This window comes from Bos indicus, chromosome 10 (genome assembly GCF_029378745.1).
Source record: "Bos indicus isolate NIAB-ARS_2022 breed Sahiwal x Tharparkar chromosome 10, NIAB-ARS_B.indTharparkar_mat_pri_1.0, whole genome shotgun sequence".
Taxonomy (NCBI): Eukaryota; Metazoa; Chordata; class Mammalia; order Artiodactyla; family Bovidae; genus Bos; species Bos indicus.
Window position 1 is genome coordinate 84,204,947 of NC_091769.1, and position 18,517 is coordinate 84,223,463.

The following is an 18,517-nucleotide window of genomic DNA, read 5'->3' on the forward strand; positions in this document are numbered from 1 at the left end:
TAATGAGTGAACACAAATGATCACCAGAAGAGGGACCTATAGAATTGGGTCCTCACAGTTAGCATGAGTGCGTGCATGCTAGGTTGCTTCAATCGTGTCCGACTCTTTGAGACCCTATGGACCGTGGCCCGCCAGGCTCCTCTGTCCATGGGATTCTCCAGGCAAGGATGCTGGAGTACACTGCCATTTCCTCCTCCAGGGGACCTTCCTGACCCAGGGATCAAACCCGTGTCTCCTGAAGCTCCTGCATGGCAGGCAGATTCTCTACCACTCAGCCACTGGGGAAGCCCCCCTCTCAGTTAAGCTGATCATCAAATAATAAAGGAATCCTGTTTCTCCAAGGATAGCAAAAGCGAGCTCAATCTCAGAAAGGTTCCTACATTCAGACTCACGAACCAGCCAGGCTCCATCCCTCCCCTGCGCTGAATGGGATCTCCAGCCCCTGAGATGGCAAACAATGCCCCCTGGTGTGCTGCAGACCAGGGGACTCTGGGAGCTTCCCGAATTTCATCGAACTCCGTAGATCATTGCTCATCTCAGCTACCCTGTGCATAACTGACCTAAAAGCAAATGATCCAAACCTGTTTCCCATCCCCCAGAGATGTGTGTAATTAGATAAAATGAGGACAGAATATGTATAAGTGTCTGTTACACTGGGATGGCTGCCCAGAAAGGAAATGAGCACGAGGAACTGGACAGGCCCACGTGCGCCCTCTGTACCAAAGGGCTCCACCCAGGATGGAAGGCGAGTTCACTTTCAGAGTAGGTGCTGGTGTGGTGTAACCCCTCTGAATTCACAAACTCTTTGGTAGGATTCTGCTCCTCCAGCCTGTACTTTGTGCACCATCAGCATTTTCTGCCTAGCTCTCCACACTGAAGGATGTCTGGTGGACGAAGACTGATTAAAACTGGACTTGAATAGCCTGTCTCCACCTCTGGCCTTCACCTTCCTCCTGACTCAGAACCAGGCCTCTCCAGGGCCGCAACACTGAATGATCTGGAGGGTGGAAAAGCAGCAAGAGTTATGAGGACAGAGATTTTTCTCTCTCTCAATATGAAGAATAAAGGCCTTCCCATGATCCCCAAGGAGATCAAACCAGTCAATCCTAAAGGAAATCAACCCTGAATAGTCACTGGAAGGACTGATGCTGAAGCTGAAGCCCCAATACTTTGGCCACCTGATACGAAGAGCCAACTCATTAGAAAAGACCCTGATGCTGGGAAAGATTGAAGGCAGGAGAAGAGGATGACAGAGGATGAGCTGGTTGGATGGCATCACCGACTCAACAGACATGGTTTGAGCAAACTCCAGGAGATGGAAGGACAGGGAAGCCTGGGGTGTTGCAGTCCATGGAGTCTCACAGAGTCAGACACAACTGAGCGACTGAACGGCAACAACATGATCCCCCAAATAAATTTACCTGCATTGAATGTGTTTGGGATAGAGTCATAGGGAAAGTTATATCTACATAGGCATGATTAAAGTACAGGAAAATTTCTTGAAGAATATACACCCGAAAACAGCGGCTGGGCCACAGTCACCTTCAAAGCTCAAGAAGGCAGGCAATAGGCTCTCACGGGACCCCAACTTTGGGTCAAACCACTGTAGTACTAGCACCTCCTGATCTCTTCCATCTTAAAAACCCATAAGAATCCTCAGGTATAAATAAGGCTAAAGGAAATCCCATACACAGCTGAGCACAAAGTAGGCACTTAATAAAAGTACGGTTGATTTATCAGTGGCTACTCGCAAGCCCCGGGTTAGTTAATCCCTGAAAGAAGGCAGAGTAAAAAGACTTGCCTTTAATTCCCAAGACCAAAGAGAAGGAAAGCCAAGTTTTTTAGATCCACAAGGATGAAGTGGTGAAAAATCAAGGGGCTGGAATAAATGACGCTGACAGCCATCACAGCCTCACATGCCACATGCAAGCAAGGTAAGCTTGTGCCTATCTTCCAACTCCTGAAGTTGAAGAATTTGGGGAGAGTAATTCTGCTGCCTCTTCCAAATTCCTGCCAGGGAGAGAATGAGAAACAAGTTGATTTCGAAGAGCTGGAAGCAAATTAGGCGGGAAGAGCCTGCTGGTTTCATTTGCTCGGTCATTCCACACACATTTATCAGACATCCGCTCTGCTAGATCCTGGGCTTCCCTGGTGGCGCAGTGGTAAAGAACCCACCTGCCAATGCAGAAGACACAGGAGATGTAAGTTTGATCCCTGGGTCAGGAACATTCCCTGGAATAGGAAATGGCAACCCACTCCAGTATTCTTGCCTGGAGAATCCCATGGACAGAGGAACCTGGTGAGCCACAGACCATGGGGTCGTAAAAGAGTCAGACACGATTTAGTGACTAAAGAACAACAAGGACAATGTTAGATCCTAGGGAGAGAAAGGCCCAGGCAGCCACCCTTCAACCTTCTAGGGCCTTCCATTTTAACTAGCCAGCGTTAAGTGTTTCAGTGTCTAGGAGGGACATATCCTTGGGACTATGAGGCAAAGTCAGAGATGGCCATTTCTACCTGAGGGTAGCAAGGGCTTTGCTGGAGAGGAGGGGACTTGGAAGTGTCTGGAAGATGAGCAGGTAGGTGTTCATCATGTGCAACTGGGGCAGAGTGGGGCTGAGGAGGCACAAGCCACTTGGTGAGACTACAGGAGAGGTGGGAAGGGTTAGGGACTTCTCTGAGCAGGGACACAGAAGCAGCCTTTCAGGGTAACAAGCTCACCCACATCTCTCAATCTAAGGTTCTTAACCTGGAGCCAATGGACTCTAGCATCCACTGATGGGCTCCTCAACATCTGTGAACTCATAAAATCAGATGCAGATATGCATTTTTTCTGGGGAGACGATTCAGAACTTTCACAGGATTCTCAAAAGGGCCTGTGATTGCCAAGGAAAAATGAAGAAGAAACACTCAATGGGACACTGAGTAGCCTGAATACCAAACTGTGATATAGAAGCCATGGTTTCTGTCTCTGCATCCCGCAGATAGCTTAGTATCTGACACATCATAGGTTTTCAAAGCTAGCATACCTCAAGGGATAAATACAAGGAGATGGGAAGAAATCACCATTTTCATCACCAGAACAAACACTGTGAGTACAGACACTTGTGTGCCAGTCAGTGGGCTAGGCTTTTACAAACCAATACCTCTTTCCAGAAAGGCACACGGAAAAATATCTTCTCAACTTCCTATTTGAAGGATTGTAAAGCCAAGTCCCTAAATGTGGATACAAGTCACCCAGGGCAATTCACTGCAATTCCCCAGATCAGACTCAAACTTTAGCTGGCAGTTGCCTAGCAACGAATAACCCCAAAGACACATCACCAAACCAAGATGTCAAAAGGGTATTCTGTGGACAAGTTGGTTCTGAAAACTAGCCCCCATGCAAGTTTGTCTGCCAGGGCCTCTCTGGGAATGTTGGGGGAAGGGGCAGATTTTGCAGCCAAAAGGAAGCTGGAAGTAGGAGGTGGGAAGGTGTTCAGATGGTGGTGTGTAAGAAGTGGGCGCAGAAATGGAGAACCAAGGGTTGAGGGAGCAGGCACTCTCAAACAGAGAAGGCAACTGGTCCCTCTGCAGGCCCTCTTTCAGATCGTACCTACAAGTACTCGTCTTTGCAGTTGCAGAGCAAATTCCAGCCACATCTAAAGACATGGAAAGTGGCATAAAGACTTGACTACAACCACTTCAGTATTCTTGCCTTGAGAACCCCATGAACAGTAGGAAAAGGCACCTACCTCCAGCTCCGCCCTGAAGTCATCATCCTCCAGGGAGTTCCATTAAACTATGTCAGGTTGGCATGGGCAAGATGACAGACCTCCGGGCCCTGGAAGTTTTTATCCAACCCTCCAGGGCGCTCACTTCCTCATAGAGGCAGCAAACATGGAAGAGGCAAAGAGATTAGAAAATTTTCATTTTCTAAAATTCAGATTTTTTTTCCCTTTAATGAGAAGCTCAGAAACTCCTTCAGCTAAGTCAGGTAAGACTGGGATTCCTAAGACAAAAGTTCTCATCCAAACCATGGCAGAGACCAACACTAGGCACCTCTCCCTGTGCTGTGGTAGACAGCTTGGGAAGAGAGGGTGGGTCTTCTTCAGCACCCTTCCTCCTGGAAGGCCTTGGGGGACAGGGGAAAGGGGCACACAAATAGATCAGTCTGGAAGCAATTCAGGAAGAACAAATGCGGAAGTCAAACAACAACAAATAAGGCGGATATAAATCCAGATAAAATATTAAAATCATTAAAGGGCTGCTGCTCCCTGAAGATTGGGAAAAATGAAGAGAGTTAATTAAAAGCAATCTCCATGCACTGCTGAGCCAGCCGGCCCTGATAAATCAACAGCTGGGGCTGCTGTGGAGGGCAGTCAAGGGGCTTCAAGAATGGGGGGCTGGGGGGATGCTGCCCGGGGGAGGGGCACCACTGCCAAAATGGCAGTGACGTGGAATTGAACACAGTGACTTAAGTTTCATATCTTATTAAATATTTTATGACCCCTGAATAAAACTGTTCTTCCAAGGGGGAGACCTTGATCATTTGGATGAACAAAAAGTGAGGAAGAGAGGGATGAAAAGGTATTGTTAAGGCATACTTGGGACCTTGATGTCAGCATCTCTGATCTTGCCCCTAGGACAGAGGCTTTTGCTTTTTTCTCTCTACCTGATCTGCACAGGTAGATGCACCTTCTAAAATCTCTCTGAAAAATTCTGGGCTATGTTTCTTTGGGGGGCTGAGGGAAGTAGTGCCAAGTCAGAGAAAGGAATGAAGAGGAAGAGGAGATAGAAAAGACCTTCAAAATTCTCTTTGCTGATCCAAGCCAGACTTTCAGCACAAAACTAAAGGTCAGTGGAAACTGTGGGAACTTTCTTTTTTCTTTCTTGCTTTCTCTCTCTACCCCCACCCTTTTCTTTCTCTACTTCCTTCCTTCTCCCTTGTCTCTGCAGTCAGATAAAGTTTTTGTTCTTCATTTTAAACAAAAAAGAGCTCAGAATTTTGGGGGCCAATCTAAGCAAAAAAAAAAAAAAACAGCAATTTTAGAGTGTTACAAAAATGGCCCTTCACTATTCTAAAGGAACCCTCCAGTTCTCTCTTGATGGAAGTATAATCAAGAGAAATGATTGGGAGAAAGTAGGGGTTTTTTCCTCCATAGAATTGGGATTGGAAGGGGCGTGTGTGCATGGGGAAACATAAGGAATTATGCATTTGGATATGCATTTTAATTAGGTGGACAGAAGCAGCCGCCTGTTAATTTTTCTTGTTTCCACTTAGCATTCATCACAGGCAGAACCACCATAGAGCGCTCCCACGATAATAGATGGTTCTGCATTGGCTAAGTCCTCGGGGAAAATAATTAGCAGGAGAGAATATATTCTCTCCACTTCGACTACCCCATCCACCCTGCCCTCCCCCACCTCTAGCACCACATTGCCTCCCCTCCTCCCCCACCCCCACAAACAACAGTGGCTTCCCTAGACGCCTAGGGGAACAGTCCGCCTCCTGGTTTACAAGCATTTACTTTGTCCTGTCAAAGATCAAGGATCTGGAAGGAGAAACAGACAGACTGGAGGCCTTCCTTGGAGTGGAAAGTCCTAGATGCCGAGAGGGAGGCTACTACGCTGCTTAGGACTGACGGGCAGACTGGCAGGCAGGACTGGCCAGGACAGGATGAAGAAAGTTCCAAAGAGGGTGAGATAGTTCTCACTGAGCTCAACTAGCAGTCAAACAAAGACAAGTAAAGAGTCCTTAGTTGAGGAGAATGGGAGCAAGGATGACATTTCTCACTTAATTTGCTTTTATAAAGTACAGGAATGCTGTGCTTCTGCAGCAAGCTTGAATCTGAAACATTTCCAAGGCTGGCAAATAACTCTGTTATTCTGAGATCTGACCCTCACCACCATGCTGCCCACATCTACTCATATACAAAGAATTAATTCTTGCCATTGACCCCCTTACGCCAACATCGCACCCTCCTTGCTTACTAGCAGATTTAAACCCCAGCCCCACCTTCTCCCCTTCTCTCTCCCTGGAGTCTTCTTGGTAGAAGGAGCCAGAGACTGACGGATGACCACAGCCCAAGTTCCAGGAGAACGCTCCCTCTGCCCGCCAGCTTCTGTTTCCTCTGATTGCAGATGGACTCAGTATGGGGTTGACAATGGAAAATGAAACGAAGTCTTCCCTTCAGCTCCTATTCTCACCTATTTCAAACCCGGAAGATGGGAAAACCCCACTGAGATTCCAGGGCTATTTACACACAGCTGGACGAGTGAGGCTTTGCATTTCCTAAGAAACAATGGTTAGATAGGATGTGTAATGCCAGGATCTTTTCATTTATTTTAGTTTTAATATAGTAAAGTGATATTTGATACATGCGATATTGTTGACTCTCTGAGAAGGCCCCCATTAGCTACAGGAAACTTTGCAGCTCTAGTAACACCTTCCGTTTGTGCTTTACACTTTCTGAAGTGTTTTCACATCCATTGTTTCACTGGGGCCCTTCAGGGGGAGGTAAGCAGGGCTGAGTGCAGGGAAGGGAGGCCAAAGGAGATACAAGCCCTTCTCGCCTTATGAAAAGATGGGTCAGATTTACTACCTCTTGACCTTCAAGCTGTCCTGTGTCCAGGCATCCCAGCAGGAACACCTGCTGCCTGATGAGACCTCCACTCTGCCTAGGAAACCTTCGCTCCAGCCCCACCAGGTGACCACGAGTGCCGCAGCCTCTGGGGCCTCCCCAGACCCAGACCCTGACCCCAAGGGGAGTCCCTGCCCTCAATGGGTTGGGGGTGGGGGGTGCTGAGAAGATGAAGGCAATCCTCATGGCTGCGGATAAAAGAAGTGAGTCTCTGAGTTCCCGGGGCATTTATCCCCCACCCCCAAAATAGTGGTAGTCCTAAAGGGGGAGGGGGGTAAAGAGGTTGAATTCTATGATGCCATGAGTATTTTTTTTAAGTTCAGAAGAAAGGAGTTGCCTGTACTATCTAGAAATGTACTCCATGAATTTAAATAAGTCTAAAAATGAAGAGGGGGTCTAGGCATATACCCCAAAGAACTGAGAGCAGGGATTCAAACAGATACTTACACACGCATGTTCATAGCAGTATTATTCACAATAGCCACACGGTGAAAACAACCCCAGTGCCCATCCCCGGATGCATGGACAAGCAAAATAAGGCATATATGTACAATGGAATATTACTTAGCCATAAAAAGGAAGGAAATCCTGACACATGCTTAACACAGATGAGCATTAAGAACACTATACTAAGTGAAATAAGCCAGTCACGAAAGGACAGATATTGTATGATTCCACTCATATGAGGTGCTTAGAATAGGCAAATTTATACAGACAGAAAGTACAGTGGTGGTTACCAGAAACTGGGATGGGGTGGGAGGAGGACATCCTCATTAAAACAGAGGATGCTATTGTTTAATGGATATAGAGTGTGTTTAGGATGATTTTTTAAATTCTGGAAATGAATACAATGGATAGTTATACAACACTATGAATGTACTTATTGCCAGTGAACTGAACACTTAAAAAAAAGGCTAAAATGGTATGTCTACATGCCATACATGCTAAATATACATGTTATATATTGATACATCTTACCACAAGTACAAAAAAATTTAAGGGACTGCCTCTGTAGGCTGGAGGTCAGGGTGACCATTTTGTTTTTTCTTTCATTTTGCCTAACTCTCACAATTCAGGCTTCTGTGAATTCTCTCATGGCTTTAACAACCCCCTCTTCCTCCTTCAGACTTGTAGAAAATTGCCAAGGGAGCTGTCAACCAAAGGAAAGCCTGATAATAACGCCTCCAGAGGAATCTGGGATGTTCTGGAGGCATGTCACTGAAGGAGAGGCAGTGAATTCCACTTTAGACACTGCTAATAGCCACCTGCATAAGGCCAGACTGTGTGTCTACTGAACACCTCCATTTCCTCAGCAGCATCACGGGGTACAACAGAGGAAGTTCATTGAGACATCAGTACAGGCCCACCTACTACAGTTCACTGAATGGTCAGGTATTTGCAAGTGCCCAAATGGAAATGAAATAAGCATTTATTTCCATGTTAACTGGGACGGGTGCCATGTTAGAAGAAGAGTAGATTGAAGGAGACTGTAGATAAATGAAATCCAGAGAAGAAAATCTTTTGCTTGGTTCCCTTTCTTCCACCATACATTTACACAAAACAGGAAGAAAAAGATAGATGTTCTCAATAATTCTAGTCTTTTGCACAACCAAAAACTTAATCTGAGTGCTTGTAAACAGAAAAAATAGGCCAATTAATCTCATTTCTCTTTCCCATCTTCATCCTCTGGTTGGAGTGTTAATGAGGAGAAAAGTGTTCAAAAGGGAGAATCAGAAGAAAAGACCACGTTCTCAATGGGCCACCACCTGGCCCTCAGCCTTGGGCCCTGAGAAGAGAGAGATCAGAGCCCAAGTGGTAACAGAAGGTGGCGAGACTGGACCAGAGAAGATGAAACTACAGGAGAGTCTACCAGTCTTAACTCCCTTTTAGAGCCATACTTAAAAAATGAGGAAGAATTCCAACACTGGTCCCTAACTGTCCTCCTCATCCTTCCTAATCAACCATAGTCTAAGAGCCACCAGTTTTTTACTGGAAAGGAATTTGGCAATCAAGGTGCATCACCCTCATCTTTAAGACAAGGAATATGCGGCTCAGAGAAGTTCTGGGTCTAAGGCCTCATAGCTAGTAAGCAGTAGGGCTAAAAACCGAGCTCAAATGTCTGGATCCTCTCCCTAAAGCTTTTACTTCTGAAGCTACAAAAGCATCGCCACTGGTGAGAAACAAATGTGTAAGAGGGACGGAGTTTGAGATAAGGCCACACGGATGACCGGTGAAAGTGTGAGGGCTGAAAAACCTTTTTTGGTGGAGGTTCCAGTTGAAGTTAATACCACAGCAGATTTTCGAAGTGAATAACAATGAGAAAAACGCACTCATTTCATAGCAACCTGAGATGACAGCAAGCTCTGGACTCAGGGAGGGAGGAGAGGGTGCAAAGGGGGATTAGACACGTGCCATCATTGTTCCTTGGACTCAGAACTAAGGCCTGGAGGTGGAGGTCTCAACGTGGGCTATTTGAACCCCATTATTAGGAGCTCCTGCCCCTCCCTGCTTCCAAACACAGCCCCCTAAATCTTAGCCTGCTCAAGGCTGCTCTCTTCCCTTGTAACCCCCAACCCACTACTACTATTCACAAACACCCAACCTAGACATTCCCAGCACAGGTTGCTCCTCTTCTCCCCTCCCCCCACCCAAACACCTCCTAACCACTGCTTTTAAAACTCTGATGCAAATCACAGGCTTCAAAAACCTTCCTTCAGTGACAGTTTTATGATGCTAGCTCCATTCATCCATCTGGGTTGACAGACTGTGAAACACTAGTAACCGGACCAATAAGAAAAACAGATTACAAAAACACCACAACACTTCATCTCTCCCCAGTTGCTCACACAACTAAAGAAAACTTTGAAACTTGCAATAGATCATAACATCAGTCTCTCTTGCTGTTAAACAATCATTTTCTTAGAGTTCCAGACCACACAGTAGTTTTATCCACTTACCTATCCACTCCGCATCCCCTCTCCCCAGGCCACTTTTTTATCTTTTCTTGTTAAATACCTACATGTTTAAAGATTATTTAATGCTAGGGTCATGCTTACATGGGCCCCTGCTGGAAAACCATGGCTGGGCGAAAAAACTGTTTCAGTGGTTGTGGCATTTCTTTGGTCAGGGGCTTCCCACATTGGGCTACATTTGTCTTCTAGTGACTTTCAGAACACTCAGAAACCACAAAAGTTACTTTGCAGAGGCTGGGATAATAGGCCTGAATTCTGATGCTTTTCATGACCCACACCCAGCACCACTCCAATCAGGATGGCTACACTTTCAAAACTGAAACATCAGCCTCAGTTTCCTCTCTTTTTCTGGTGCAAGTTCAAAACAAAGCTTGGTGACCATGGCATTTTATTTTCTGCACTGATCTGAGCAGATGGCTCTGGAACAGCTTTAGATATTATGGTGTTTCTTAGATGTACCTAAATTTCAGCCACCTGCATGGTTCCAAAAAGACAAAGGAGGATGAGAAGTCTCCAATTAAGTTGCCTCTGAATTCCAGGCCACTTTTCTAGAGCTGAGCAATCCTATTCACCTGGAGACCTCTGAATGTCTCCCAGGTGGTCTGCAGGCCCAGCAGTTTTCTGTGACGATGCCTTCATTTGGGTTCTGGCAGAAATTAATAACCTTTATGGGTATCTCATCAAAACCAGACATTCTTCCCACTGAAAATTAATGTGTGCTAATGAAGTTTGGAGAATTTAAGGCTTCCCTCCGCCCTCACCCCAGTGGCAACCAGAAGCAGATGCAGAAGTTGGTTCTTAGGCATCTGTTGGCTTAAAATGTCTGAGAGTCCTTTTTCATAAGGGGCTAAAATAATGTCCGTAAAAAGCTGAAAGCTCACAAATCTCAACCCCAGTGTTCCCCATTTAGTACCTACCCAAATCCCCCACCCCAACAGAAAGAGCCAGAAGCAGATTAGAACCAGGAATGTGTCCCCTCTGCGCCATCCTCTCTGATAATCTAAGCTGAGTGCCACAGCAAGAGTGAGGTCTGGCTTCTAAGTGGCAACAATTTCACAACTTTCACAGGCACAAAACCACTTTAGATTAGAATACACGGTGTCCAGGTCAGAGAATGAATAAAAAGACGAAGATCTGAGGTCCATCTATACACATGACCAGCTGTTTGACCTTGGCTGAGTAAGTATATTTGCTTCTCCCAGAGTTGTATCCTTAATTACAAAACAGAGATTAAAAAAAAAAAAGCCTCCAACCAAGGTTGCCATTTCCTTCTCCAGGGGATCTTCCTGACCCAGGGATCGAATCCAGGTCTCCTGTATTGCAGGCAGACGATTTACCCTCTGAAACTCCTTACAAAAAAAGTTTTAATACAACTACATACCTGGATGTTCACATGTTATAGGTATGACCAGTCTACTGGTCTCATTATTTATAAACAAATAGTTACTTGGGATAAATCCCTGTTGGTTTATATGGAATAATTAAATAATAATAACAGTTACTCTTTTCTAAGCAGGCAGTTAGTATAATAGATATATATGTGCATAATCCAGTCTGGCAGAAGGTGGCAGACATTCCCAGTTAAGTGCATACAAACCAGGGTTTTGATAACTTAATAAAAGAGTAAGTTGTTTAAAGTGTTGATAGCAGATTTGAGGGAGGGTGTTTAACGTGAAGTAGAATATCAAATAAGATTAGAATTTATATTAAAAGCATTATGTTTGTCAATCAACTATGCCCCAAAATAAATTTTTTTTTTAATTTTTTTAAGAATATAGCAGAGCAAAAAAAAAAAAGGCATTATGTTCCCTAGGTATGTAGCAATCAACCAGAATATGATAGGTAATGTGGCAGACTTACACATAGACAAATGGATTATCAAATCCATATTTATGTTACCTACATGTATTTACTACCTTACATGGCCCTTATCTTGCTTGTCCATGTAAGAAATAAGGGTGACTCACACATCTAGGCTCAGACAATGTAGCTGCTAAATTAAATAATGTGCAATACCTATTTACACATCATACATGTCCATCGATGCTTTCATATTCTACTGCCCAGATGTGACTGCTTGGTTGTGGGCCCACCTGCTGCGTTCCCTTTGTGATCTGATCAGTCCAAGCGGCTCCTGTTTCTGCCTCTAACACCCTGTTGGGCAGTAATAAGATGTTAAAGGCGACAACAGACAGAGAAGCCAGGCTGTCAACTTCAGAGAGGAAGGGGCTGAAGGGTACAAGGAGGAGGAATAAGAAAGGGAGTTGAAGGGAGATCAAAGACAGGCAGGAAGAAAGCTGAACTGCTGAGAGTGGAGATGTGGCTCCAGGAGCTTGGGTCCCAACAGAAGACCCCAAAGCAATGAGATTCAAACTGTGCCGTCCAGTTATTCACGCTATTGAATTACTGAATGTTCCACAGGGAAAAAGCTGGTATAATGAAAAATGGTCCCTATGCAGCTTAGGCAGAGCCCTGAAGAGGTGTTGGTCGTTTCTTCCCAGAACATTACCTACTGCCACTTTATTCCCCGACCTAGAGCAAACCTTTGTGTGACCAGTTTCTATAGGGGGCGTCCTTGGTGTTGGCTTTTTTTTTTTTTTTTTTTTAAGGGAAGGAAGAAAAAGACTCTGAACGCAGACAGAGAAAATGCTAATGCTGTTCAGCTCCGTTTCATTGTCAGGAGGGACACAGGAGGATAAAAACATAGCTCTCCAAACCTTTCTCCCTGCTCCCCTCCTCCCAGCACCACCATCCATCCCTTCCGCTTGATGTGTCTCTGCGCTTTGTTCTAATTTATCCCATGCATAATTTATTCACGTGTGTATTGTTTCCTGATCAGCAACTTTTAAAAACAAATGAAACATATAAGATGTTCTATTAAACAAGTTGTTTTTCAAAATAAAGGCAGATAATGTAGGTCTCCCCGTGACGTCGTGCATCCTCCTGTGTTAGGAGTTTAAAAACCGTCTAGGGCGCAGGAGGCTCGGCTGGTTGGTGGTATTGTTTACACCCACTTACCCCCAGGGAAAGGGATCGGGATGCAAAAAATGAGCGGCTAATTATAAATGACCATTCAACTGCCACCTAGAAAAAGCCGACTGGAGTGTCGTGTGTATGCTAGTTTGTGTGTGTGTGTGTGTGTGTGTGTGTGTGTCGACACGGAATTACAAATACATCACATTGCAACTGTTTCTAATTATACAAAGTGTAAGTGTAATAATTCAGAACTAATTCCAATAACCAGCCCGCGACTCTGTTCCTTTCCGCACTTCTAACCCCACCCCAAACATACACCCTCCCCCCAAAACGCACCCTTCAGCGGTCCAAAAAAAAACAGAAACAAAAAACTGGAGCGGGCAGGAATGAGTACAGAGATATTGCGCCCGCCCGCGCGTAAGCGGGTTCCACGGTAACGAGGGTACCGCTTTCCCAATAGGAAACAAACCTGGCGCACAGGCGAAATAGATTTCTCGAACTTGAGTTTACCAGGAGGCATCCGCCCCGCTATGCCTTTTCGCCTGGAAATGTGAAAACTGCAAATCAGCTGTGGGCTCGGTTAAAAACTCACAGCATCAGCGATGTGGCTAGCGAGAGCGACGAGGAGAGGGGATGCCGCGAAGTTACGCCCATTTATTCTGCCATAAAACATTTGTTTCCTTGGGTGAAACACTGTGGCGTTCAAGTGCAGTGCATCGGAGCTTCCGAGCGAGAACTGAAGCGGGAGCTGCTCTCTAATCAGCCCCAGCTTCCAATGTCCTCTTAGCAGCGTTCGTGTGTGTGTGTGTGTGTGTGTGTGTATATATATACATACGCATGTAAAACTCCGAGATCTGGGACATTCCTACCCTTTTCCCCTGTTACCGATAGGAGATAGCTGGTGCAAACACTTCCCATTCTCTCGGCGCTTTCCTTCGCGTTAAGACCCCCCCCACCCCACCCCCCCGCTGCCCTCCTCCCACCCCGCGTGCGAACCTGGCTTTCAACTCCTAGGGGAGCCGCGAGTGCGGACGCGGAGGCGCTGAGTTGAAAGAACCAGAGTGGGCATCCGCCAAGCACCGTAGAGAATTCGGCACGAAACGCCACCCCCCCCCACCCCCCCGCCACACACACAAACCCGCACCTCCCTCTCTCCTCTCGCCCGCGGCTTCAGCCCAGCTGCGAAGTCCTAATCCCAGGCGCGCAAACCCCCCACCCAGCCACCCACCCACGTCGCGCCGCGATCCGGAGGGAGCGCCCCTCTGCCAACATCACTGCCAGTAGCACCTCTTTTAGAGCGATGCTAGTTTTCCGAAGCCACCCCCGGCTCCGCGATCGCGAGCGGACTTGGCGGCTTAACAGTTCCACCGACTGGAAGGAAGGAAGGAAGGAAGCCAGGATAAAAAGGAGTGGGGGAGGAAGGCGGGCAGGAATTGGCTGTGGGACCCGGGGCTGGCCCCTGCGTGTCCTCGCCCAGCCCGCCCCCCTCCGTCCCGGATCTGGGCGTCCGCTCAAAGTCTCCCGGCGGCGGCCAGAGGCACCTGCCCCTGGCTCTAGCCGGGAGCAGACGCTGCCGGCTCGGGCGGCGAGCTCCCCAATAAGCTGCCTCTCGTTCGCCTCGGCTATTCACCCGCAGGAGCCGAGAACACCATTCATGAGACCTGCAGCTCTCCCCTGTCTCCAAATCAACCCCAAGTTAACCCGAATCGTTCATTTACTACAGCCCATTCCCGGACAAACACACCCGTAGACACACCGGCGACCGCCCGAAGCGCCGTCACCTTCCCGGGGGCTGCCCCGTCAGGAAAGCCCCGGGCAACCACCTGGGCCCCAGGGCTCCCGGGACCCGCTGCTCCCCCCTGCGGTCCTCCCAACTCCGGAAGGTTTGCACAAACTCCCCGCAAGCGATCGGAAGGCAGAGAGCGCCCTGCAAACTCCGGAGCTGCCGCGGTCCGGTCGCCCCGGAGGACCTAGAAGCCGGGCGGGGGACCGCGGGCTCCGGAGGCGCGGGGCTCAGCCAAGTGCGCCCAAGGCGGCCCCAGAGTCCGGCGCTCGCCCCCAGCAGGGCCGGCCCCGCCACCCCCGCGCCGCGTGCCGCGCTCCCCGCCCCGCGAAGCCGGGGAGACTCAGGGGACCGTGCTGTCCCCGAGCTGCCCACGATCCTCTAGCTGTAGAGCTCTCGAGCGCCTGGCTCCCCTACCGACAATCCCTCTCTTCTCGGTCCGCCAATTTAAAAGAACACAAATGTAACAATTTTCTCCTTGTTAATTGCATCTCCTGACATTTCTGCGCGTTGGGGTTTAAAAAAAAAAAAAAAAAAAAAAGATGAAGAAGTAAGAGCTGAAAGAAAAGAGAGAAGCCCCGCCACAGCTGTAGGTGCTTGTAAGCGCTGTGCATTGGCAGCGCTCCGCACGCAGAAGGCGCCTTTTTTTTCATATTGAAACCACGCGGAATATGTACATTTTTTAGTCTTACTTACGCTTTCAGGGGGTTGTGAATGACAGTCGCCATTTTGCTACAATGTAACAGAATATTGTCTGTCTCAGAGTTCTAAAGGTTCGCTCAGGGGAAGCAGAGAGCCAATCAGAGTACGGGATACCGGCCCGCCGGCCAATCGGCGCGGCTGGTCGCCAGGTGGGCGGAGCCTGCACGGTGGTAGTTATTAGGGGAGCTGTCAAAGCCCAGAGGTCACTCCCTTTTGTAGAGCCCGAGAGCAAGCAGGTCTTAAAGGGGCAGTACCGCGGGAGCAGCTCCTTATCGGATTGGGGAAAGTGGAGACGCACGGAGAGTATCTTAGTTTGGTTTGAATCCCTACTTTCTAAATAACTGCAGAGAGTTGCGCTCCTGGACAAAAATATTTAAGTACTGGATAGAAATATTTAAGTATCGCCAACAAACCGCTGAACTCCATTCATTAGCTTTTGGCTTTGCTGTTACGTTCCTAAATCCCCCAAACGGCAAATCCCCTTGTTCCCGTGCAAAAGTTGAAAGGCTGCCGTTTCGTCTAACACGTGTCCTGTCGTTTGCTAATCCTCTGGGTCCTGCGGCTTTTTTATATTCTCCTTCCCGAAGTGTTGTCTTTATCTCGGGCACCTTCCTTCTTGGCTTCTTGAACTGCCGCCGCCGTTCCTGGCGGCTCCAGGACAGCAGCTCCCCTCCCCATGGAATGTCTCGATGTCAAGCTCGCTCCCTGGGCTTTCGTTACGTAATGCGAGGTGGTCACTCTGACGGTTCCCGACTACCCCCTCTTCTCTTCTCACACACACCAGAAACTTCTGAAATGGTCAGATTCCGGCTGACTTGGGAGCTAACTGGGCTCTGGCACCCTGACCTTTAGGCTTAGGGAAGAGGAGATTTAAAGGAACTTTGCAAACTTTCTGCTCCCAAGAAAGCGAGTAACCAGCCAAAAGTTGTGGAACCTAGACTGGATGTTGCCAGGGTCTCTTTCGGGGAGTAGCACACAAGATTCTGGAGTCACCTTAAGCTGATTAGATAGAAGGTGAAAAGACTTTGCTACTGAATAATCCGATGTGACCCGAGGCGTTCAGAAAGTCTCTGTCTGCTTCAAGCCAGTGCGAACTACTCACTGATGAACCCCTGACAGAATCAGAAGACTTCTGCGAAGCCAAGCTTCCACTGGGCAGCCTGGAAGCTCTGGGGGGATGAAATCGCACTAAATCATGAATAGCGGCCTCGTTAGCATACAGAAATCTGGCTCCCGTCCCAAAGTTGTTTAATCGGGTCAAATAGCTAAGATAGTGGGGGAGGGGCAAAAAAGGGGGCGAGGAGATGCCAAATTACCAGTTTTTCAAAACTGTGCCCTCTCACTTCCTTTCTCAGTGCTGCTCTCAAAGCAATGCATACAATAAATAAAAATTGTTTTATGTTCCAGAATTTTCAGAGTTCAACTCCATACATTATTAGAGTTACAGATAAACAGAAGAGGACTGAATCAGTCTGTTTGTAAGACTTGACATTTTTAACCCCTTCTTTCTGCCAAGTTAATAGCAGAGTCAAGTTCTATAGATTGCTGTGTAACTTTTTTTCTTTTTTTTTTTGAAGTACAGTTGATTTACAATGTTGTGTTCATTGCTGCTGCACGGAAAAGTGGTTCAGTTATATATATGCATTCTTTTTTAAATATCCTTTTCCATTATGGTTTATCATAGGATATTGAATATAGTTGTCTATGCTATACAGTAGGACTTTGTTGTTTATCCATTCTATGTATAATAGTTTACATCTGCATCATACATCTGCTAATCCCAACCTCCCTGTGTAACTTCTTGCACAGCATCTTAGAATTTGAAAAGTTATTCCCCTTTTCTAAAATTAAAATTTGAAAAGTCTGGTCCTTTATTAATTTGTCAAGGGATTGGTTCAAAAGCTAATACTTTGCCTGTGATGGGCCTTGACAACATTAAAAAGCCCAAGAAGTATGAGTTTGAACTATCAGTCAGAACTCCCAAAGCCTCTTTGAGATATCAAAAGCACAGCACAGGGAGCTCAGTTCAGTGCTCTGGGATGATCTAGAGGGGTGCGCTGTGGGGGATGGGAAGGAGGCTTAAGGAGTGGATATAGGTATACTTATAGCTGATTCATGTTGTTGTACAGCAGAAACCAGCACATTGTAAAGCAATTATCCTCTGATTAAAAAAATTTTTTTTAAAGCATAGCAATTCAGATTGGAAGGCAAGGCATGTTTTAATATATGCACTTGATAAATAATCAGAAAAGGTAGTGCCTGCCCTGAACAAGGCTTACAATAGGAGAGAGAAAATATATTTATATTACATATTACATACTCTAAGTATGTATAGTCATTTATTAAGAGCAGGATGCAGAAACAAGCATAATTCCTAAATATCCAGTACATTTGAAAATGGCAGACTAGATCTGTCTCCACTGTGAGGAACTAATCCAGAATTTAAGCATTTATGTTATATTTTATAATAATTGAATTAAAAAATATGAATTAAAGACAGGATTTTGGTTTCTTAAGTAGCATAGCCTTGCCTTTTATAATTTAATGGAATGCCATTTTAACTCTGTCAACATAGATATGACTTTTAAGTTGTGAATTCACCTTTTATCAATTATAAGACATATAAGAATTATTATTAATTTAACTTTGGTTTTTATGTCATAGATCAAGATTTTTTTCTACAATAAGGCAAGTTCTGTCAATTTGCAGATAGTCTGACCCATCTGCAATGAGGCTAAACTGTTCAAATAGGACTTAAAATGTACTGCTCTCACTCCACAAAAAAACACATGTTTTTTGCCAGAATGCTCAAAAGTAAAAGAACTTAGAGCAGACAGGTTTAAACAAGACCATAACCCTAAAAATTTGGGAAGAATGTTAAATTTTACTTTAATTTTGCAAGGAAGTGCTGTATATGATTTAGAAGCTTGGGCCCTAGAATTTACCTGCTTGAGGTCACCATTTGCCAGCTGGGTCATCTTGAGCAAATTTATTTAGGAACTTGAATGTCTCAGTCTCCTCATCTGATAAATGGCAGTAATAATAGAACCTACTTGAATGAAGTAATGCATGTTAAGTGTCTGGCACATAGCAAGCTCTCAATTAAGGCTGATTATTATTTTTTATGTAGGTATTTAATTCTTTCCTGATGGCATAAGGAATGAAGGGGATCCAAATAAAAAGACATGTCAGAAAGTGAGTGTCCATCAAGTTTCATTTTTTTAACTCATTAATCCAAGAAAAATAACCAAAGAACAACTTTGATGAGAATGAAATAATAAATAGGACTAATTGAGTTAAGGGTCATATAATTACTTAAATCCCCTAAATGCCCCCTTCCTGACTGTAATATCAAGACACTTTTAAAATCCCATGTCTAAGGCTCTATAGATAGTCATATATTTGAATATACTCCACCATTCCCCAAAGCTTTCAGCATGATTTAGTTGGTTAGGTGACTT

At 45.9% G+C, this 18,517-nt stretch overlaps 1 protein-coding gene across 1 annotated transcript in view; it reads right to left on the reverse strand.

Annotated features, from left to right (window-relative positions):
- The window catches only part of DPF3 (double PHD fingers 3), a 283,551-nt gene extending 268,359 nt beyond the window's left edge, over positions 1-15,192 (reverse strand). The window contains exon 1 of the mRNA XM_019969164.2: positions 15,051-15,192. Within this exon, the coding sequence (XP_019824723.1) occupies positions 15,051-15,082 (32 nt within the window). The 5' untranslated portion in view covers positions 15,083-15,192. The remainder of the gene's footprint in view (positions 1-15,050) is intronic.
- Positions 15,193-18,517: the final 3,325 nt, after the last annotated feature.